Consider the following 25,136-nt stretch of genomic DNA (forward strand, 5'->3'; position numbering starts at 1 on the left):
TTCAACACAAAAACCGTGATTATTTTTGCACTAACCTAATATTAAACTCACCTAAGCATTTCAGGAGTCTAAGGGATATTTGTTGTTTTATTTTCTTGGTGTGGCATGCTGAAAATGTGACCCAGGCTGGCCCACCAGAACTCACTATGTAACGTAGGCTGGCCTGCAACTAGCTATTCTCCGGCTCCAGACTTCCGAAGGCTGGGTGTTAGCGCGTCCTCCAGTGTGGACAAGACAAGCACTAAACCCGCCGAGCACTCCTAGAGCCCTTACCACAGGTCACTGAGCCTCACCTGTCCCGAGTCTGTGACCGCCAGGCAGTGCAGGGCTCAGACCGCCACATGCACGATCTTCTTCCCTCTCAGTCCCTCCACCACTTGTGGCTTCCGCACGTGCACATCTGAGCCGTGGCCCAGTCTGGAGTAGTCCCCTTTCCCCCTGGGGACAAAGCAGCAGTTCCGGGATCACTACATGGTTACAGTCTGGCAATGCTACAGGAAAACTTTCACGACCGCACACCTTCTAGAGTGGAGTGATAACATCACACAGAATATATACCACATCCAAATTAGCGCAGACTAACTTGGCGGGGAAGACCTCTCGTGCTGTCATGTGTCACATAAGAACTCAGTTACTATGGATTATAAAGAGACGGAATAGAGCACACCGCCAACCCCCCTCCCAAGCGCTATCTGGAATGTCTTTTCAACTTGATAATTGCCTGATATGACATAAGGAAGTTAGAAGTCTGTTTCGTTGTCTTATTTCATGTAGCTTCCAGTATAATGTAATTCACAATTTTTTTAAAGCTATATAAACCTCACACAAACTGGGTAAAACTGTCTATAGATTTCTTTACAAAATGAACTGTAAGATCTTCCTTTTTCATAATTTTATCAGTAATCTCAATTCAACATAGATTTTTTTTTTCACAAAAAGATGCCAAATGAGTAAGAAAGTAACAGTTTTACTAGCAGCCGAGGCTGGGCACAGGGCAAAGCCAGGGCTCTCCAAACAGTCTGCCTTTGGCAATGACACTGAGGAAGCTTACATACCATGTCCACACCACTCCTGACTTGGTGAGTGCCAAGGAAAACTGAGCTCCGCACTCAATCTGGCACACACCCTGGCCATTTAGTCTCTCGATGTTCTGGGGAATGTTACAGCCTTCACTTCCCCCTCGGCCCAATTTTCCAAAATCACCATCACCCCAGGAAAACACCAAACCTGGGTTTAAAAATCAAACACCTCAGGTAAATTCTTAGTATTTACATCCCTACCCAGAGGACACTCAGCATCTCAACCAGCTCCTACCTTCATCAGTGAGAGCCAGTGTCTGTGCATCTCGGCTTCCACACGCAACCTGGATTACTCTGTGACCAAGAAGGACTTTCACCTACTCGATTACGAACGCAAAAACAGAATGAAGCCCGGGAACTGGGAAAGCAATGGGAATTTTTCCACAGACTGAAAGTCAGTATATTGTTCGTGTCTTTAAAAACCCAGACTTGAGGCTTATCTTCACTTGAAAAAACAAAGTGAAAAAGCTTTTATAAGCAATGAAAATGTGTATAATCACCATTTTGGGCTTCAGCTGTGTGGTATTATCACCGTGTCCCAAGCGGCCATACTCGCCCAGGCCCCAGGTGTACAGCTCCCCGCTGGACGTCAGGGCTGCACTGTGAGAACTGCCCCAGGCTATGTCCCTGATGCGCTTGGTTTTCGGGGCCTCGATCAGCCTTGGCTTGTCACAGTTCCTAGGGCAAGAGTAAAGTACACTTTTTACCAAGCTGTTTTTCAGAGACGGCCCATCTTTGATCAACAAAAAATATACGTCACCCTAATTGTCAAACCTTAAAAAAGAGAGTGGATCAAACTACAGTGTATCCATCTACGGTTTTTAATAATAATATTTATATCAATAAATAACTTCTATCAATAATTTTCTGTAAACAACTGTGAAAATACCCTATTATTACTAGCTAACAGTTTCTTAGGAATGAGCAAGATTGAGGAAGAGTCTTACATTCTACTGAAGTGTCCAAGTTTCCCATCATCACCTTCACCCCGCGAGAACACTTTCCCATCCACTGTTAAGGCTGTAGCGTGCAGGCCACCTGCAACATACACAGGGGAAGGTTGTCAACACGTAATTTCTAAAGAGTTCACCGTGTGCTACCTACTCTGCCTGGCATATGGAGGCATGTGCTCGATGTGTATGTGTTAGCTAAATGAATAACAGAACCATCACCACAGTTATCACAGAAAGCTTTCTGGGTGACATATATGTAAAATAAATGACCTTTAAGTAAACTAAAAATTGTTAAAAATATTTAACCTGAAAAGAAGCAAAATAATAATGACTGTTCATGTAAAGTCCATTACTTTAAATATATAAAAAGTCCAAACTAAGATAAGGAGTGAAGACAGGACAACATCATTAAGCAGACTGTCAAACACCTTGACAAGAGCTCCACCACATGTCCCGGCAGCGGACTATCTGAACAAGCCCCACTGCGGCAGCTAAGACACTGTACCCGCTCTTCTGAAAGCACATCAGCTACGCTGTTCCCCGACACTCTCCCAGCCCAGCGCTCTGCCTCACGTTACAGGCGTGAGCTCTGGCTGCATAGTCAGGGAAGGATCTACAAACCACTGAGCTCCAAGGCAGAGCAGACGGGGCTCCCGGCAGCAGGGACTCAGCAACAGACAACTCCATATACTATCAGGGGCAACAACAAGTCCAGCTCTAGAGAAGGGCTGCACAGGCTAGAGTATTACAGCCACCTTCCCACAGCAACAGGCCAGAAGGGCCAGTGCTCTTCACAGGCAGATGCCTTACAGATGGGCTCAGACCCTACCAGGAGCTTAACAGAGGAGAAGAGTAAGTCCTTGTTTCGCACATAGGTCCTCCGGAATCCTAACCAGTACAAGTGTGAATTGAGTTTAGTATCCAGAGTCGGCTCCATCCCTCAGGACCTGGCACGGTGTTCAGAACATTTCAGTAATGCCAAAGCGGAAGCTGAGGGGCAGCAGTGAACTTGCTTGAAAACCACTTTTCTCACACTGAGAATTCATTGGTGCTCTGGGGAATCTCATGGGAGCCACTGAGTTTTCATAGTAAGATACCCTATTTAAGTGACAGAACTTTACAGTTTCATAGCTAAAAAGTGCAGGGTCTGACAGACACAAGCGCTCCAGGACTGAGCACAAATCCTCTGAGAGGCACAACACACACCTGAAATGCCAACAATGATGGCTTCCAAAAAGCTTTATTAAGTACTAATAACTAATCTTAGACTGAGTCACATCATCTACCTCTTTCTTCAGACTAGTTAACTAAAACTTAAAAAAGAACACAAGGATACTTCAGAGAGTTCCTGAAGGGCTTGAAACACTTCCAAAGCAAGAGGCACATCAGGCCCCTGTGCACTGGTGCTGGGCTCGTACCTGAGTGGACCGCTACCTTTTTGACCACGTAGCTGCTGAGGGCTGTGATCTGCCGAGGAATAGGGACCGTCCCGCTGGACATAGCCAGCCCCAGCCGGCCGTTTGTGGCTTCTCCACAGGAGTACACCTTCCCTTCCACAGTCACTGCAAGGAGCAGTCAGAAGTCTCAGCTCTCACAAAATAAAGGCCACACTGTTTAATGTGTGTTCAACATAATTTACCAATACTAAAATCATCATACCTGCAAACAAACTCTTAGATCCACCAGCCACCTGAACCACATTCAGAGCGGACAGAGTCTCAGAGAATGAAGGAACCTTGATCTGGAAGGATTTTTTAAAGCAAAGGAAGAAAAAGAGAATGTTTATACTTTTTCACCCCTAAGTGATCTTAACAGATGATATACAGAATTGCTGTCAGTCTGTGATTACCTTAACCACAAGAGTCCTTAGCTCTTAGAAGTACAAACTAAAGTGTTTTAGAGATGAAAGAATACAATTAGATTTACTGATAGTGTGTCTGCAGTACAGAAACACAATTAGATCAGGGGCTGGGGAGAAGACTCAGTCTAGGGTTCGCCATGCAAGGATGAGGATTTGAGTCCAATCCAGAGTTCAATAAAAGAACCAAGTGTGGTGTGATGCGGAATGTCCTTCTGTATGCTGCGAATATATGTTGCCTTTATTGGTGGATGAATAAAGCTGCTTTGGCCTATGGCAGGGAAGAATACAGAGAGACGGGAAAGCCAAATTGAATAGGCGGGAAGGCGGAGTCTGGGCAATGTCAGGAGCTGCTGGAGGAGTAAGATGCCAGAGCATTACCAGTAAGCCATGGGGCACGTGGAGATACACAGATCAATGGAAATGGTTAATATAAATGTAAGAGCTAGCTAGTAAAAGCCTAAGCCATTGGTCGAACTTTTATAATTAATATTAAGCCTCGAACTGGCAGGCAGGAGAGAAACCTCCAGTTGTGGTGCTGTTCAGTGCTTATACTCTCAATGCTGGAGAAGAAAGGCAGCTGTCCTGTGCTTACTCATTGTTGGGAAAGAAAGGTAGCTAGATCCTTTGGAGTTTGCTGGTCAGCCAACCTAGCCCAAGCAATGAGTTTGGGACTAATGAAAGCATATGGTGCCTAAGGAACTGCCATATGCATGAAAACATACAAAGAGCAGCCAGTTGTGGACAACACTTGGAGTCTGAAATGAGGACAAGAGAAGTCACAACTCTAAACCTGTCTACCTTGGTACCTGTGAACATTTTTGTACTGAAAGGTCTAAGAAGAAATAAGCATGCCGTGACCTGAGGACAACATGCCCCACCAGTTCATGTGTTTGAACATTTACTCTCCAGTCGTGGTCTATTCTGGAGAACTGGAGACTCTACAACAAGGGGGAGTTAGGTGGAAGAAATGAGATACTTGGGGGTTGGCCTGGAGGGTTACAGCACCACAGACTGCTTGTAGTCTTCTGTTTCCTGATCTGCTCAGATGCAGTAAGTAAGCTGCTGCCACCATGACAGATTGTGTTCCTCTCGAAATGTGGACCGAAGCACACCTGTCTTCATGGGAGTGCTTCTTTGAGGTGTTCTGTCACAGCCTTGCTCACTCTGACTGTAACTCACATACATAAGAAACTGTGCTAACTGGGCATGGTGTGGCACATCCTTTATCTCAAAGTCTGGTAAGCAGAGGCAGATGAGGATCTCTGTGAGTATAGGGCAGCCCAGACTGCAGGCTTAGTGCCAGGCCACCCAGGGATATATAGTGAGCCCTGTTTCCTTCAAAGGAAGGAAGGAAGGAAGGAAGAAAGGAAAGAAGGAAGGAAGGAAATTACATGTTTCTGCTTTTCACTGTGATAGATGTGGTTAAAATTAAAAATCCTGCCTAAGAAACCCTGTATTATTATATGGTGATTTGTTTTGCATTATGAATGGACTGGACTATAACCTGGAAGTGTGAGGTAAAAAAGGCTCTGGTCCAGATAAGACCTATACCTGACCTATACCTAACCATCAATATACCTATACCTGACCTATACCTAACCATCAATATACCTATACCTGACCTATACCTAACCATCAATATACCTATACCTGACCTATACCTAACCATCAATATACCTATACCTAACCACTGCAAAATGGGGATCTGTGACCTCAGGACATAAATGTCATTTAAGGCTGCCTAAATAACAATATAAATTAGTTCAAGTAAGTGAGTTCCAGCAGTCTCTGCTTCCTAGTAATACCGGTGACAGAGGCACATGACTGATGTTGTCACCACAGAGACTAAAAAGAACAGATCTCATCAGGTGAAGTTGTCCCCCAATACTAAAAATTAGAGTAAGTTGGGTTTTTTGGACCTCATCAAACAAGATACAATGTACAATTAATTCAGTCCTAATTCAGATGCATTGTTTGTTAGAGTTACTCTATTTTTTTATTTGGAAAATGTCACCTTTTTTGTGAGTAAGCACTTCAAAAATTAGCCTTTAACTCAATTATTTGTGAAATCAAGTATAAGCATAGAAGCAAATGTTTGGTTTTTCAAGACACAGAAAACCTTTGGAGCCTGTCCTGGAACTCGCTCTGTAGACCAGGCTGGTCTGGAACTCACGGAGATTCACCTGCCTCCACCTCCTGAGTGCTGGAATTAAAGGCGTGTAGCACCACTGCCCAGTAGTCTCAGGATTAATCAACAGTGAAAGGAAGGACTGGGTGGAGAGGAGTGAGGGGAAACCATGATCAGGATGTAAAAATGAATGAATGAATGATAAGTGAATGAATGAATGAATGAATGATAAGTGAATGAATGAATGAATGAATGAATGAATAGGTAAAAGGGGGAAGAAGGGGAAACCATGATCAGGATACAAAAATGAATGAGTGAGGGCTGGAGAGATGACTCAGTCAGTGGTTAAGAGCGCTGCTTGCTCTTCCAAAGGTCCTGAGTTCAATTCCCAGCAACCACATGGTGGCTCACAACCATCTGTAGTGAGATCTGGTGCCCTCTTCTGGCCTGGAGGCATACATGCAGAATACTAAGAATACTGTATACATAATAAATAACCGTTTTAAAAAAAATGAGTGTGTCAATGAGTGGAGGGGGGAGGGGGTCTCTACCCACAGCCACTCCACAATGACAAGTGTGCACAGATCTACTGTTCCATTTCTCTGTGCTCACAAAGCATTCTTTCCATACAACTGTATATAAAGGAGAGAAGCAGCTCACAGTCTGAACTCAGAACCCACATCTAGAAAGAGGGTTAAAGAGCCTGCCTTGCTGAGCCTCAGGCAGAAGCCGCAAGCACTGCCGTCAGGCACAGGGAACGGGGTAGGTACCTTAGAGCCTTTGAGCCCACCCAGCTGGTCCTTGTCATTCAGGCCCCACACAAACACTTTGGTTCTTATTGTAGCCGTTGACTCCAACCCGGCAGTCTTCTTTCTAATGAGACTAGACAGGAAACAAAGGTAGAAACAAAGCATTTAAAACATAAAGAGCTCCTCCAAGTAAGGAGTCCTTCTCAAAGACTTGCTTTAGCACATGAAACCACCAGTCTGTATACAGGCAAGTGCTCCAGAGCTGTGGCACTGATGACAAGAGCATGTGTTGAGCAGCAGTACAGAAGGAGCTGCTCTCTGTCTCCTTACATCACTGAAAGTCACTTACAGCAAAATGCGTTTGGTCACCTGAGTTGTGTCCACCGCCTATGGAAGGCTCTGGCCCTACTAGGAAGCCAGCACGGCAGGAGCAGTGTTGGAGACACTGAAATGTGTTTTGCACGTTTGTCTGAACAACCCCACACGCACTAACCCATCTGCAAAAGCTCAACTGTGAGGAAAGCGATCAGCACAATGTTTCTGTCAGGACTCCAAAGGAAGCCTAAAGTAGTCCTTGTCACACACGACATGGAACAACACACAATGGAAGAATCTTCGTCCCCCGACACAGCCTGTCTCATAGCACTGAGCTTTCCTGTCGGGGCGATGTTCCGCTGCAGTCCTACACAACCCCTTTCTTCCCGGCTCCAACACCACGCTGATGCAGGGGAGTCTGTCCAGTGTCACCGTCCACCGCAGGATGGACCCACAGAAGCTGCTGCACACACATGTACAGAATGACAGCACAGCAGCAGGCATCCCCACCTACAGAGCCAGGTAAGAAGAAGTCCTAGGATTGCACAGGAATTATACACAAGAGCCTCGAGACAGCCCAGAGTCAGCAGTGTAACAACGTCCATGTTCTTAATGCCACCCAGTTGTAAGCTTAAAACTGCAGAAGTGGAAAATCAGGCTTAGTGTATTTTACCATAATAAAGAAAAGCTAAAACATTTAAGTTAACAGTAAAATAGCTAGCAATAGAATGTGCCGTACCGTGTCTACCGAAAATCATGATCTAGCACAGAAAACAAAAGGAAGCTACAGGGATTTAAACCAAAACAGGACCAGAACGTTTCAGATTAAAAACAAAAGTAAGCTTTTTTTCCCCAATCTTCTCTCTAATGGTCTTTTTTTTTTTTAATGTGCATTTTTTATGTTTTATTTTCTTGCAAGATATTATTTTTGACAACTCGACTAAGCATCCTAGTAGGCACGATTCACAATCTGGGAATGGGACAGAAGGCAGCCAGTCCCAGAGGAAGAAGCTCTCACCTCCCAGTGCTGCCTTTGTCATCCTCCTCCTCCTCGTTATCTGAAGCCAGAAAAGGAACCGCTGCCAAATCCTCCTCCTCAGCCCGGATGCGTCCCAGCAGGATGAGACCGTGAATTTTGCAATCAATCCCTGAGCTCCTGCACTGCTTTATTGCGATCTCAATGTACCTGTGATACTGGATGAGAAAATGACAAGTTACAGACACCTCAGACTCAGAAGACAGACACTGACATTGACATTCTGGGAAGATTGTAGGTTACAAAATACATCTGTGATTTCACCAGTCTGGGTAGAAGAAGGCCAAGATAAAAGGAGAAACCAAAGAATAAAATGGAGAAATAACATAAAGAACTACAGAAAACAGGAAGAAGACAGAGTGGGATTTCATTTCCTGCCCCCAAAGAAGCCAGTTAGTTCATCTGACCACACCAAGGAGCATGGTCAGGGCTGAATCTTGCCAGCAAGTGCCCTGAAGGGACTCCTAGCTCCCAGGGAAAGCATGAGAGCTGCCAGGACAGACAAGTGTGAGCTGCTGGAAATTCAAACTGGAGTCAGAACATCAAGCTAACTAGACCTCGGGAAATTACACCCTAGAAAGAGGTGGAAGAACCTGAAACTGAACGCTTCCAATACTTAAAATCCTCCTTCCCTACCACTGCCTGGAGAAGTAACAGGTAATCTCACAGCCAGGCAGTGGAGAAGTGTAAAGAATGCCAGAGACTGAGCCAAGTCTGTGCCTGACCGGAAAAGAAGAGTAGGGATTGTGGATCACACACAAGTGAATCAGACTCAGGGAAGGAGCTGTAAAACCCGGAGCATGGTACAGCATCTGGCCAGAAGCACCAAATGCCAAGCTAGACGGTGTAGAGGGGCAGAAGCACAGGCGCGTGTACAAAGCTAAGATCTGTGACAGCCCCTGCCAGGTCACAGCAAGGAGGAGGTACAGGGGCTCCATGGAGTTGGTGGTAGACCCTGATGCACACAACACAGGGACAGACTCTCCCCTCCCAGGGTCCAGAAGCACTCCTGAGAACACAGTACCTCTTCTCTTTTATCCAGTATGGCTTTTTATCAGTAATCTTTTGATTTTAGCAACCTATTTTATACACATACATCTTTTTTCATTTTAAGAATTTAATTCTTCCATATTCATACTTTTGTACCTTAAGTAGTCGATTAATATGCTGTGGTTTATATCATGTTGGAAAAGGCTCTTAGATCCATGTCTCATTTCTCTAAATCTAATATACATTGTTTTCTACTGCTTTTTTTAAACCTCTAACCCACATACTTTCCTTCTTACTCTATTTTTCTCCACAGTTCCTTCACTGACTACTTAAAATACTGATACTCTTAATCCCTGTGAGTTTGCAACATTCTTCCCAACCAGGAGGCTAGTGTCCCTGTCTCCAAATCTTATAGGGACAAGTAAGGGACAGAGAACTCACTCCTGCAGCTAATACTAGTACTACTGTCCAAACATCAGAAATGTTACTGCAGCCAGTTTCCCCCTGAATATAAACCCAAGTGAAGACAACCCACATGGCTGAATTCATATGAAATAAAAGTGAGAAATCTATCAACCCAAACCCAAACCCACACACACGATGGATAGATAGATAGATAGATAGATAGATAGATAGATAGATAGATGATAGGATAGGTGTGATAAAGCACAGAGGGCCACTATATGCTAATAAAGAGAACAATTCAAGAGGACACAATTATTTAATTTTTTTAAGTAAAAATTTATAGGTAAGTATTTAATACCCAGAATTTTGGGCTCCAAATTCTATAAAATACTGAGAAAGTGGATTTAACAGGTATCCTGCCATTCTCTAAAAATTGATGTTACAGGCAGACAGAGAGCAGAAATAATCCCTGAATGCGATGGGAAAAACCCACCCCACAGTGACCCTTAGAAAACACACAAATACTTTAAGACTAAACAATACATTTTAAATGAACAGTGACTCACTGAAGAAATGGGGAAGGAAAATTTCAAGCTCCTACAACAAGTGTACAATGTTCCATCACCCATGGGATAACCTGAAAAAGAAATTACTAAAACAGGCACCAATGAAGCCCACAAGATCATTAGAGAATACTTTGAAAATGTGTGTTCCAAGTTTGAAAATCAAGAGATAAAATTTCTAAGTGCATATGACCTACAGGAATTAAATCTACAGGATGTTAACAATATAAACAAATTCATAACTTTAAAAGAGTGGAAGCAGTACATAAGTAACCCTTCACAATGAAAAGCCCAGAACTGGATGAGTTTACTGATGAATAATAGCAAATATGTAAAGGAAATCTGACACCCATCAGCATTTATGAACATTTCACAAAACAAAAGGGGAAGGTATAGTATCAATTTTATCTTACTAAATCACTATCACCTTGATATCAAACCAAAGGAACCATGATTAATTTATTTATCAACAGATATAAAAACGCCTTTGTAAACTAAAGTCGAAATCACATTAATAAGATTATATGCCTTGATCAAAGTGGTTTCCTTCCAGAGATGAAAGGTTGGTTCAATATATGCAAATCAATCAACATAATATAACATATTAATAGACTTAAAAACAGAAACCACATCGTCATCTCAATAAATACAGAGAAGGCAATTTACAGAGTTGAACTAAAGATAAAAGTCCCTGAAGAAATTAGGAATAAATGGAACAGACCCCAATATAGTAATATTGGCTATTAGATACGGCAAACTTAGAGTCAACACCGTACTAAATGGGGAAAACTGACATCTCCTCTACAATTGGAACAAGACAAGAGAACCTGCTTCCTCCATTCTTATAAAATATGATGTTCATCATCTCAGCTATAGCAACAAGATAGAAATAATAAGGGATTAAAAACTTGAAATATTAGTGTGCAGATGGCAAGACTCTATACTTAAGACACAGTGAGTCTAATAGGAAACTAGAAGACCTGGTAAATGCAGTATACAAAATGATAACACAAATAGTAATAGCTTTTATTTATACAACAATAGTAAACTTGCTAAGAAAGGAACTCAAAAGAAAAAATCCTGTATACCATATTTTCTTAAAAGAGGGAGAGAATCTAGGAATGAACTCTCAGCAGAAGGTAAGTATACAAACGCTGAAGACAACACTAGGTGACTAAAACACGCCCAGGCTCCTGTCTTGGCAGAGCTAATGTCATAAAGACAGCTCTGTCACCAAGAATAATTAACAGGTTCAATATAAGCTTTTTCAAAACTGCAATGATGTATTAACTGAAGTAGAAATAAATCTTAAACTCATATGGAAATATAAAAACAAACTGGGTAGTCAAAGTAATTCTATGCAGAAAGAACACTGCCAGATGCATCATAATATACAACCTCAAATTATTCTACTGAACGCTACAGTGACAAAAGCCACATGGTCCTGGTACAAAAACAAACACACTGACAAACAGAACAGAATGGAGAACTCAGAAATAAATGCACACCGCTATTTTTCAAGAAATGATGTCAAAAACAAACACCGAAAAAAAAAACTTAGTAAACAGAGGATTGACACAGCTATATGCCCACCTGTAGAAGAATGAGATCTTTATCTCTCACCCTACACGCAACTTAAAGTGAACAGGAGAGCAACTGGAAACACTGAAATGGCTAAAGGGAAATGCACAGAAAACACTTGGTATAGCTATACATGAGAACTTTCTACACAGAACACCAACAGTAGAGCTAAGAGCCCCAGAGCTAAGAAGCAGAATGACTAGAAGCTAAAGTCTCACACAGCAAAGAGACCATGTGCAGAGGGCACAGCCAGCTGAAGTCTCTGCACAGCAAAGAGACCATGTGCAGAGGGCACAACCATCCTACATGTGTACAGAAAATCTGTCAGACGGACTTTTCAAGAGACACAACAAACCCAGATTCTTTCTGCAAGATATTTTATTATTACTTCACAGGTTCAGCAGTTGAAGCAAAGGCACATCAACAAAGAAGCAATTTCAATATCACAAATATTGTCAGAAAATCTACCTTAAGGAAAAGATATTAGGTGTTGACAAATATGTATGGATGTAAAGAGCAACTTCAGCCAGGGACGGTGGTCACACATGCATTTAAATCCAGCACTCTGGAGGCAGAGGCAGGCAGGTAGATCTCTGTATGTTTGAGGTCAGCCTGGTCTACAGATCCAGTTTTAGGACAACCAGGGCTATACAGAGAACCCTGTCTAGAAAAACCAAAACCAATCCAAAACCAAAAAGAAGAAAAAGAGAGAGAGAGAGAGAGAGAGAGAGAGAGAGAGAGAGAGAGAGAGAGAGAGAAAAGAAAGGAGGGAGGGAGGGAGGGAGGGAGGGAGAGAGAAAAACTCCAATCAAAGCTTTTTTTAGAGAGCACTAGGAATATGAACATATGCTTATTACCAAAAATAGGGAAAAGTGAAGTTGGTTTTGTTTCTTTCCCAGAGGTAATTGTATAAAATAAGGTATTAAGGAACGTAAATCATTTAAGAAGAAAAAAACTCATCTAAGTGCGAACACATAGCTGCCATCCATGGGCTACACACAATCACACAGAAAGAAACAGGTCACTACAACTCAACTCACCTCGGCACAGTCATTCAGCAGGGGGCACGGTGGTGTCAGTTTGGTTGATATTAATAGTCTTTAGTTCAATTAGGTTATAAGGAACTTCCACCTGGGGGGAAAGAAAGGTAAAGAAATCAAACAAGCAATCTTTATTAAACGTTAGGAGAGGCTTCTTTTAGAGGAAACGAATTCAATTATCTGACACCACGACCAGGGATGGCATGTAGCTACTGTCTGCAGGATCTACTATCATTTTAAATCTATGAACAAGAACATCTGGGAAAATCTCCAAACGAATCCAATGCTTTTTTTAAAGGGGGAAGAAAAAAAAAATAGATGCTCAGTTATCGAAATTTAAGTTATATTTAGCTGCTAAAGAGTCTTCACTAGGCGCTAGCATGATGGCTCGGAAGACAAAGGCTCTTGCTGCTAAGCCTGATGATCTGCGTTCAACCCCAAGGAACCTACATGGTAGAAAACCACGAGCTCTGACCTCCACGTGCGTACACACACACACACACACACACACGCACGCACACACACACCAATAAACAAAGTAATATAAAACAATATCACTGAAGCCTGAACCTGAGTTTTAAATGTAAAATATAGTGTGACGATTCACCCCTACTCTGGAAGAAAGAACATCCCTTCCCACCACTTGCTGATTTGAGCAGTCTCACTCCAAGTCACATAAATGGTACATTTACAGACTTCTGACCAGGATCTAGACTGGGTCACAGAAAACGTTTCCCTTCCCATCACATCTGCCCTGCTGGCACACAAGGTACAAACAGTGTTAGTGAAATCCCCAAAACTCATTTGTATGCCAGAAAAACTTGTAACCTGGAGTATAATAGGAATTAACATTTTACATATGAAAATATATAAAATAATTGGTTACTCAACTGGTCACTTAATAAAATCTGTATTCACAGTGTTTAAAAATCTAACAATAATACACAATATACTAGTCTGTATGTTTAAAATTATTTAATGACCTGAAATTTAAAATGAGCGCTGAGAGGGTATTTGCAAAGCTAAAAGTTCTCAGTTCAATGCAAAGGTCTAAAATCCACCTTCTAAATCAGAGTGTTTCCTGACACATCCCACAAACATTACCTTCCCTTGGGATCCAGATGATTGCCAACAGGGCTCACTGCCATCAATGAGACGAGAGGCCTGGTTCACAGAGGACGACACATTCAGACTCTTCACCATCCGCGACCAGCTGTCTAGCAGCATTCCAGGCTGACTGCTGTGACAGAGCTTCAGCTGCTTTCCGGAACGGCCACAGAAGACTGCAGACTGCCCTATTGCATGGTCAGACAGAGGACAGACACTATGGGACTGGACAGAGCCCCCATGTCTGAGAAACCAGAGGACTACACAGCAAAGTGCTTCTAACTATGCTAGTTTCAAATATCTTTAAATTTAAAAAGAGCCGTTAGTTAATACCAAAAATGGCTTTCAAAAAGCTATCCAATATTACTTTGTATCAATTTGAGAAATGAGGTCTGTATAATGCTGTAATTCATTCCACATAAATCTTCTCAGATAATAACAGGGCAATGTATTTCCAAACAACCTGTGTCAGTTCACAAAAAAATATTATTAGAATGACTTTTAGGATCTGAGAGAGTAGTTCAGTGGGAGAATGTGTGTGTGGTATACAGGATGCCCCAGAATCAGTCTCTTGACTACAAAAATAAGAATAATAATAATACTTTTATAAATGCAGCGCTAAAGATCAACTTTGTATTTACACATCCATTAATGGTGAATTCTGAAATTCAGTTAGCCTTTCCCAACTAAAAGAATAAGACAAAAGCGCCTTTAATCCCAGCACTTGGGAGGCAGAGGCAGGCGGATCTCTGTGAGTTCGAGACCAGCCTGGTCTACAAGAGCTAGTTCCAGGACAGGCTCCAAAACCACAGAGAAACCCTGTCTCGAAAAACCAAAAAAAAAAAAAAAAAAAAAAGAATAAGACAAAAGAAAAAAAAGTAAACAAACCTCTGTTTGAAAGTACCGAAATAATGAAATAGAAAAGAATTAAGGCCAGCAACTAAAGAAGGCTAGGGATAAATGGAAGTGTGCAGAGGAGACGCGGCCTGGATCTGACAGCTCCCTTTATTGCTATCAGAAAGGCCCAAGAGGGTTGTGAGCAGCTCCAGGAGCCGAGCTGCATTTGAAATCCCAGCAGGAAGTACAGACAAGAGTGAACTATGAAGTGACGTCACATTTGGGAGGTGTCTCTGTCCTCTGTTCACTAGATTACAGCTCAACATACACCTATGTCAATGACAGTTGATAAAAGTGAGCTCAAATAGGAATTGATCACTAACATCTGACAAACCAACCCTGCTGATTAAAGGCTCAGTTTACCCCACTGTCTTCAGGGTTCTTCTGTGCTGTAATGTTTCATCAGAATGTGTCTTACACAGTTGATAGTCACAACTTTCCACTGAATATGTATATCAAGTGTTTTTATCTGTGTATTTATTCATGGCCATTTAAGATTTGTTTTCCATGTTGGCTATTGTGAATGATGCAGCCATTAACATGGGTGGGCAAGCATCTGTTTGTGTCTTGGGATGGGAGCAAGCAAACAGACAGCACTCTTCTATGGCCTCTGATTTAGTTTCTGCCTTCAGGTTCCTGCTCAGTTTATAAATCTGTAAACTGCAAAATTAAATAAACCCTTTCTTCCCTAAACTTCTTTGATCATGGTGTTTTATCACAGCCACAGGAAGCCTAGCTAAGGCAGCAGGAATAGGAAAGACAAGATGAGGGAGTTAAATGCTAATGTCTGTTTGGATGGACAGATGGTTTTGGAAATACATAGTAGAGACAGCTAGCACAGGACAGAAACTACCTGAGACAACTTTACAGTCAACATAAACCTAAGCTCAACACTGCAGCTCTGTGGTAAGTGCTGTAGGCATTCCCATTCCTTAAAGAACGCTCCTTAGCAATGAGACGGCACTTAGTCATCAGCCAGCTCCAGCAGAGCAAGAGTGAGTTCTCTGTGGCTGCACCGATGAGAAGGTACAGATGCTCGTATCTTCTATTTGTGCTTATAATCTCCATACTAACGAGTTTTTAATTATAAAGGTCAAAAACTGAACTTAGTCCCTTCATATATTAGGAAATAAACCACATTAACAATGCTAAAACTTTCCATCCTTTAAGAACAATCTTCTGTCAAAACACTGATTTAGCAGCCATAAATGCTTTTTTAAACATATTTTTGTTTTGATACACAAGAATCTTTTAAGCAGCTGGGCAGTGGTGGTGTATGTCTTTAATCCCAACACTTGGGAGGCAGAGGAAGGTGGATTTCTATGAGTTCAAAGCCAGCCTGGTCTACAAGAGCTAGTTCCAGGACAGGCTCCAAAGCTACAAAGAAACCCTGTCTCAAAAAAAAACAAAACAAAACAAAAAAAAAAAAACTGATAGGGTTTCTCTGTAGCTTTGGAACCTGTTCTTGTTGACCAGGTTGGCCTCGAACTCACAGAGATCTGCCTGCCTCTGCCTCCCAAGTGCTGGGATTAAAGGCGTGCGCCACCACCGCCTGACTAAATAATCCTTTAAGTAAAGAAAAATACTTATAATAAAAATTAAAATATAAAAGAAGTCATTTGTTCTTGCGCGACCTGGGAAGTTCTAACGATGGCCAAGCCCTGGGAAAGCAACAATATTCCAGAATCCAAGTGCTGAAACATAAAGTAATGGTGGCACTCGTCTGTTTAACCTGGCTATTTTTTTTTTTTTATTCTTTTTTAATTAAAATTTCCAACTGCTCCCCTAACCTGGCTATTTTTATGTCTGTTTATTCCTGGCCTTTACTGTATTTCTCAGACATATTAATCAAACTTTTATAGCATGGTAAAAAGAAATGTTAATGCACACAGTAATAAGGGAAACTATAGTCTGTAACAAAGCATTCTGTTGGCTGTTACCTTTCACGAGCCCCACACTTTGATGAGTAACGGATCCCCACTTGTATTTTGGTGTGGTTACGGAAGCTTTGACCCGTACTTTATCACCAATCTTGATGTGAGAAGAAGAACTCGGTGGGGGATAACCTAAGGAGTTCATTGGCAAACACACTATGATTAGTGCTAACTTTCTGGGAACCGTGTCTCTAAGAAATAAAATGTGTTAAAAAGGAGTGTGCTCACCTATGAGTTCAACGTGAATATAGCTAACCCACTAAGTACCCCCTTTCTGCTGCCAATCACACTGCACATTGAGGTCATGCAATCCATCTCTGTCCAGCTTGATGACTTTGCCCACATCACCTTCACACACTTCTTCATATGCTCGACAGCATCGAACCATCATTCCCACCTGAAATTGAAATGCAAAGTGCAGTAAAGTACACCTAGACAGAAGATACAATGTAAAGATTTTATTTAGGACCCAGAAATAAGCTAAAAATATTGCGCTGGTTAGTTTGTCAACTTGACACAAATTAGAGTCACCAAAGAAGACAGAACGTTGAGGAGCTGCCTCCATCAGGCTGGCCTGTGCGCCAGCATATGGGCGGTGCTCAAGCAGATGAAAGACGAACAAGGCCCACCTGAACGTTCTCTCTCACATACACAGCGTAGTCATCGTTACTCAGGAAGTCAGCACGCTTCTTGTAAGTCTGGCTCTCAGTCACAACAGCACCAGCAGCCTAAGTGACATAAACACATAAACAAATTGAAAAAGACACATAAGAAAGACTGTCAGCTGGGCATGGTGGCACACACCTTTAATCCCAGGAGGCAGAGACAGATGGATCTCTAGAAATTTGAGGTCATTCTGGCCTACATAGTAAATTCCAGGCCAGTTAGTTACACAATGAGACCCTATTGACAAAAACAAAAACAAACAAAAGTACTGAAATCCATAATATAAACAAATGCAGTAGACAATACTGTACTTTCATTATAAAAATCTTCCTACCTTATCAGCAATAGCACAGTATGTAAAATAAAGTTTTGTAAAAAATTTTAAATATATTATATTAGTGTTTTGGCTGCATAGATGTATGTACACTACAAGCATGCCTGGCATCACAGAGGACAGATGAAGTTACAGATGGTTGTAGGCCATCATGTGGGTGCTGAGAATTGAACACAGGTCTTCTGTAAAAGCAACAAGTGCTTTTAACCTCTTAGCCATAATTCTAGGCAAAATGAATCTTAACAGTTTGCAATAAACAAAACTTTCCAGAGCTTTTAAAAATGAATTTTATAAAACAATTGTTTCAAATAAAAAAATCACTATATCACACAAAATATGATTGCGTATTTAAATGGTTGTCTTTACACGGGCTGTCAGTATGCATCCCAGGCTAGTTTCTGACTCCTGATCCTTCTGCCTCAGTTTCCAAAGTAGTATTACAAGCATGCAGCACTATGGCACGTATTTTTGACTTTTAAAAACAGAGTATTGGTATACTTCCAAGGCTAGTCTAAAACCATCCTTGAACTCATGATCCTCTTACTATGGAGGGTTCAGCATATTTATTTGTATTTTAGCCAGACAATGTCTAATGATACTGCCAGGAACAGCTTTGAACTCTCAGCTCAATCAATCCTCCTTCTTTCAGTCTGCAGAGTAACTGTGACCACAACAGACACGGCTGTCCAGTGTCTTCTACCCAACAGCACTCAATTGTTCTCATTGGCTTCTAAAACTAAGAGGAATAGAGGAAAACCAATCATTATCTCAGCGGCAAAAGACAACTTTGTTCTCTACATAGCAGAGCTGTGGGTAAAGCTTGCACAACTAGCCACAGGGCATGCACTGGCTCTTTTGAGGGATGGAGAAAAGTAACACAGAATCATCGTGTAAGACTGGTAGGATACGTGGAACCACTGACCACAGGGTATGGGGTATCGTCCACATCTTCCACCACCTCCTCGTCTGAATACTCGTCAGATACTGTGTCCGCATCCGAGAACTCTGTAACCTGGACATCAGAGTGGTCTAGTAGCCACCCAACCAAGGCTTCCACACCTAAGAGCAAAAACACTCAGCTACCTTCAAGACCAATAGCACTGTACTTCAAACCCAAAAAACATGCAAGCATATACAGGAAAAAATTATACCAGGCAAACCAGATGCATTCCCAGATGTGCCGGAGAGCGACTTCAGAGCAAACTCTATATTCTTCCTAGGAAATCCCATGTCCATGAGCTGCACACAATAGGCAGAGCAGGCGCTGGCGACGGCCTGCGCTTTTTCGCCCTGGCAAGATGGATGTGCTGTACAGAGACTGGGGTGGTGGCCTCACTGGAGCTGCAGTCTTCACAGCCTGCACTGGAAGGGGGTGTGGATTCCACAGCCAAGCACGGACAGAGGGCCAAGGCAGCAGCCTAGGCAAACAAGGAAGGTTAGGAGAAGGGCCCTCGACCATCTGAGCATCTTCCATGAGCTGCACTGCAGAGTACAGATTTACGAGTGCATCTCAAAATGAATTAATAAAGCACGTTAGGGAAGGGGACTGCTTCAGTTAGAGCTAGTCAGTCAGTCATTCACAGTTAACCATACTGAGTTAAAGCTATCAAGGTTAGACAAGTGTACCTCAAGTTCCTGTTTATCAAATATGGCTTTCACAGGAGATGGCTGGGTGGCTGAGGACAATAACTGCTGCAGGAGGATCATCGGAGGCTGTGGCCCTTCAGGTGACATGTCCCCGAGGTCAGGGGATGCAGCTGCTCCATCATCTGAATTTGAAAACAAAATCTGTATATCCTACTTCTCAACAGCCAACCCACCTCTACTGAAGGTAGTGTGCTGGCCTGCCTGCACTGTACACAGCCAGGCATCAGTCCTCAGACACACAGGTCTCATAGCTGACAACTGCATCTGCAGCGCAGCCAGCCCACACACCAGGCATGCGCTCTCCTTTTATCAACTGCTAATTCATGCTCCTTGTACATGTTTCCACTAGAGTATCTTTCTGTCACATCTACGTAAAACTCCCTGTTAAGAAGATACCTGCATGTAGAGTCCCGGGCTGAGACAGTAGATACTGTCTTAGTTTGTCTTGGTGGGAAAGCAGCGCCCGCCCTGCTTTCAGGATGTACAGCTTCAGCTGCTGGCTGCGTAGCAGGTCCAAGTCTACTTGTCCTATGGAACAAAAGAACCAGTCAGAACCAGATATCCAGCTCATGTTCACCATGCGTGCCATCGCTACAATGGGAAAGCAATGGTGTGGCTTTCAGGAATGAACTGATTACCAACAACTGTGACCTCTGACTCCTAGGTCTCCTTCCTTCGGCGCCCTAGGTATCTATCTTAATGCATTGAACTGAAGGCTAGAACCATGTAAGCATTTCCTGCTATCATTAAATGTTTCCCAAATTACTGAAATTTCAACCAGACACAAATAAAACATTTTCATATTTTCTTGCAATATTCCTAGGAGGAATTTTGTCAAAAGCATCTACTTTAACTGAAGTCATTTCCCTAGGATGAGCTCTCTGATGCAGTGATAGGAAGCCGTGCCACATGTGTCTGACAGCAGACCAAGGACCACAAAATAGCCTATGCAGGAGAGAAGCAACTTTCCTAAGCAGGGGATGTAGGAGGCCTTAGGGACAGCACGGCAAGTGTAGGTTGAGAAAATGAAATTAGATGAATCCTTGAGCACTAAACTTGGACCAGCGGGCAGACCAGTTTGTTCACTATGATGAACAAAAACGGAGACAATTGGGAGAACACAGACTGAATTTGAGACAAAGGGCTGCTATATTCACAGGCCGTCCACTCAGAGCTGTGAACTGCAGACTCAAAATTAAAGGTGTTTACCATCACAGACGTTGGAGCAACAACAAATACGGTGAGTAAACAGGGAGAGTATGTTCAAAGAGGAGACAGAATGAGATGGGGTTACGAGGGAAACCATAAGATTTCAATGGTATAAAGAGCAAGAGAAACAGAAACAAATTCCGAGCATAACCAAAGGGCAGGAAGAGGAAAATCCCAAGAGTGGTTACCCAGACCCAAAGGGAGGAAAGGTTTTAAGGAAGCTAGCTGCCCACCACAGTTAGAGACAAAGTCAAGAGAATCCAAAGACAAAGTTCTTTAGGGCTGACCCTGAGAATGTCATGAGCAGAGAAACAAACCCGATATCCTAAAAGTCTGCTAAGAATAGGTGCTGGCAGTTCAAAGTGATGGGGTTCCACATCTGAAGTCAACGGCAAACCTAAAAGGTACTTTATTTTCCTAACTATAGCCCACAAGTGCTACGTGAACTCCAAGGCTCCAACAGTCACACAAACCCACTCTGATAAAATGACAAGCAATGCCAGTTCAGATTATTTTACCGTGGAACACTATGCACTGACCTGCAAAGGCCTGTTTTGCTGATTTCTTTGTTTTGTGCTTTTCCAATTTGCTTCCAGCAAGGTTCACCAACTCAGCCCAGACAGAAAGCATAGGCTCCGTGAAAGGCAGGTTGTTTAGGCTAAAGGCCACAACAGGGAGCTGAAGAAAGGGCACAAAATCCTTCAAAGAGTTGCTGATGAAGAAACCCTGTCTCGAAAAACCAAAAAAAAAAAAAAATCTTTAGCCGGGCGGTGGTGGTGCACGCCTTTAATCCCAGCACTCGGGAGGCAGAGGCAGGCGGATCTCTGTGAGTTCGATACCAGCCTGGTCTACAAGAGCTAGTTCCAGGACAGGCTCCAAAAAACCACAGAGAAACCCTGTCTCGAAAAACCAAAAAAAAAAAAAAAAAAAAAAGAGTTGCTGATGAGATTAACAAAGTCTGAAATTTATTAAAGCATGAGACCTGAATTTAAATATGCATACTCCAAGTCATGTCCTGCCTGAGGATAATTCTGAAAGATACTCCAGAAAGATAAAAGTACACATACAACAGATATACTCTATATGAAGGTTTTCTTTACCAGTTCGTCAACACTAACCTATCAGGGTGGTAGTTATAATCTAAGACTTTTTCTGTACGTTCCAAATTTACTACATGTTCTTATTCCTATTATAATCAAAAATATTTTATTAAAAAATACATAGTCAAATTGCACTTGGGTTACATAGAATTATATAACCTTCTCTACTGTCCTAAGGCACGGGCACTTGGGTTATATAGAATTATATAACCTTTTCTACTATCCTAAGGAACGGGCACTTGGGTTATATAGAATTATATAACCTTTTCTACTATCCTAAGGCACGGACACTTAGGTTACATAGAATTATATAACCTTCTCTACTGTGCTAGGGCACTTGGGTTACATAGAATTATATAACCTTCTCTACTGTCCTAAGGCATGGGCACTTGGGTTACAGCAGCTAGCTAAGCTATGGCATTCCCCACGATTAAAATCAAGATTAAAAGCATTTTTCTAACTAAAGATTATTATTTTAAAAAATCATTTTTAGAAGCCAAATTATTCAATAAAAATACATTTTAGAAACTCTTATTTTAAATACTTAAAATTACCTTATAGAATGTCAATCTCTTTTTATGTCTAAAAGTCCCTGGCTGTATGCTCCCTGAGACGGGCCTTTCCTAGAAGCACAAGCTAGCGCAGAAGGAAAGCTACGTGAACTCCTGACTCACACAGACAGCTTCCTAGAAGACAACATAAAGTACAGGTTCTGACATACACACCAGTTTCAGTGCCACCCCTAACACTCGAGAGCTCCACCAAGCTACATACCGGTTTGAGCTGATTCAACGGGCAAACTCGGCACATGCGCATGTCACAGAACTGCACAGTGATTCTGCCCTTCGGGGTGATGCGAGTCACTGTGCCCTCTCCAAACTCATCATGCATGACCTGGCTTCCCAGGCGCAGCCGGCCATCGATCCCTCCAATCACAGCCAGCACTGCCCTGAGGCCCCCCACTTCCAGGTTCTCAGAGTCTGGGAAGTAGTCCTCCAGCAGGGCCTAGAAGGGAGACAGCGAGTGTGAAGTGTAGCTAAACTCAAGTCCTTTATCTCATTCACTATGTATAAATTCACTTTAGGAGCATCACTACATTGTCCCAGACTTGTGAGCTCAGGCAAACCATCTGCCTCAACCTTTCAAGCAGCTGGGACTACAGGCATACACCATGCCTATCTGAATTGTTAATTTCTTTAATAGTTATTTCCATCAAAATGCCCTTAAGTAAACATGAAATAAAAATGCTTCGTGTTTAAAGATAACTTGACCGCTAGGATCCCAGCACACTGCTGGAAACCTGGAACACACCCTTTCTGGAGTCTTCCCAGAGCAGCTGTGTGTGACGGAGCAGAGCTGGGAGTTAATGTATTTGTTGATGAGGCCGTTCCACTGGGTGAGCGAGTGCAGAGTGCGGAGCAGCCCCACCACCTCCTCAGCCAGAGTGCTGCTGTGAGTGGCAGTCAAGGAAGCCTGCGGTCGTGCCCTCCGCTTCCTCAATGTGGATTCTGAAGCAGAGAGAAAACCAAGTTGCACAGCACTCACTAAACAGGGCACCAAGGACACGCACCGCCACTCACCTCTAAGGAATGGGACATCAGAAGAACAAGTAGTGAGCAAGCTGCCCAGGAAGCCAAACAGCTTTTCCACCAGACACTTCATGTCCCGTGCCCTTTCCATCTTGTCCCATGACGGAAGAACTGCTTGTAGTAAACGGACAGCTAAGATCTGCTCAAACACAACACAAAATGATATCAGACAGCGTTACCTTCTCTTTTCTTTATCCCTTAATGAAATTAACCATCTGCAACTTTGACATTCATGATTAATCAGACGGTTAACAGGAAAGACTACCAGGAATTCAAAATGCATGAATTGAAGTGAAACTGTTCTTTAAACTTAACTCCTGGCAACCGTGCTACTGTTTTCATGGGCGGACGAGAACAACTGAGAAAAGACGAAGAAGCTTATTTAGCAACTGAAGGGACTGAAGTAATCAAGACCCTCAGCAGCCAAGGCCAGGAGGTTCCTGTTGCACCTGTGGCTATTTTCTCCATGAAGAAGCATGGTTGCCAGGTCTAGCTTCACTCAGGACTGCCCTCAGTGAGCTGGGTTTGGCTAGCAGCACATTACCTGCCTCTGCAGGGAGGCGGCAGTGAAGGGCGCATGCCCCTCCACAATCTTCATGAGCAGCGTGATCCACTTTGGGGAGCTGAGGGCCCCACAGGCCTGCGGGCTGAGTGCGATGCTCCGGACGAAGCCCAGTGTACACCAGCTCCGGTGCTGCTCCCTGCACACCAGTCTGTCTGGAGGAGCTGCCAGAGGAGACAGGGCACGCTTGAACCAAGAGTCCAGAAACCAAGCGTGAGCACAACCCTCACAGTTAAATTACCTACCAATTCATTTTGGGCAATAAGCTGCCTTACAAGGGGACTCAGACAGGAGTGGAGAAAGGCTTTAAGTTGGCTCAAAAAACATTTCATGGCATCATTTTAACCCTTTCAAATGCATGCGATCAGACTAGTTAACCTACTTACCCTGTTTCTACACTTCTAACAGCAGTAATTTACAGTGTGCAGCTATTATACTTCTTAATCTCATGTGCCTTAAATGTCCCCACAATTTTGACTGACATCATAAAATGCCCAATCCAAGTTTACTTTGTTTTTTTCTTATGTAGCCAGAACACATGATCCTACCTCTACTTCTCCAGTGACTGGATTAGAGGGACATTCTAATATGCCCACGAGAACGAGGTTTTCTACTCCTCCTGACTTCCCAGTGTCCAAAGAACATGTCCGCCTTTCTATTCTCTCAAGTTAGGATGTGAAGCCTGTGGTCTGAGTTCCCATGGCAACAGCAGCGGCAGCAGCAACTCACCTTCCCCCAGCCCATACTGCATTCCTGCCCTCCGAGCTCACTAAGACCCATGTCTTAGCTAAGACACAAGCTCACATACTAACATTCACATATATACTTAGACACTAACTCCAAATTTCTGAGACATATTCAAATATTGTCTGCCACAGTCACTCACACAAGCTCTCACCTTTACTACTACTGCAATCACTAGTAGACTCACAATCATACACTGCATACAGAAGCAAAGGACACACTTTGCACACATCCCTCTTATTTACACAGAAGACATATGCTTAGACAATCACTCATGCTAAAATACGCATACACATCCATTTGCACTCATCCACCTACGCACATATATGTGCTCACTTTCTCCCTCTATCAACAAACAAGCCTCCTCCCAGTGACACACTCAAAAGTCTGACCTTTGCTCTCCTATGTACGTTCACAACAGCAACACTGATAGCATGCATGTGCTCAGCTAACACTCAACACCTGCTCCCATATTATCACAGCCATCTGTGCCTATGTTTACCCCCCAGCCCACACCCACACGCCCTCACTCTCACTGGCACGGACACTCATGCATGCTCATTCCCGATACTTGGTTTTGCACTCACAGTCAGGAACAGACACTCTCACACACTTGCAACCACACAAGTGGGACACACACAAGCACA

The 25,136-nt window shown here is 42.9% G+C and overlaps 1 protein-coding gene across 1 annotated transcript; it reads right to left on the bottom strand.

Annotated features, from left to right (window-relative positions):
• Nucleotides 1-304: 304 nt before the first annotated feature.
• Nucleotides 305-24,496, bottom strand: LOC130865149 (E3 ubiquitin-protein ligase HERC2-like). The gene is given in 24 exon segments (XM_057756024.1): nt 305-438; nt 1,056-1,227; nt 1,315-1,396; nt 1,580-1,757; nt 2,027-2,117; nt 3,451-3,594; nt 3,692-3,773; nt 6,792-6,903; nt 8,104-8,279; nt 12,888-12,986; nt 13,805-13,995; nt 16,645-16,770; nt 16,867-17,035; nt 17,268-17,366; nt 18,561-18,697; nt 18,790-18,928; nt 19,265-19,407; nt 19,682-19,813; nt 21,034-21,172; nt 22,369-22,599; nt 22,906-23,102; nt 23,175-23,322; nt 23,728-23,909; nt 24,475-24,496. Coding segments are annotated over 24 exon segments (3,300 nt in total). The 3' UTR covers nt 305-329.
• Between the last annotated feature and the right edge of the window lie 640 nt (nt 24,497-25,136).

This window comes from Chionomys nivalis, chromosome 23, assembly GCF_950005125.1.
Source record: "Chionomys nivalis chromosome 23, mChiNiv1.1, whole genome shotgun sequence".
Taxonomy (NCBI): domain Eukaryota; kingdom Metazoa; phylum Chordata; class Mammalia; order Rodentia; family Cricetidae; genus Chionomys; species Chionomys nivalis.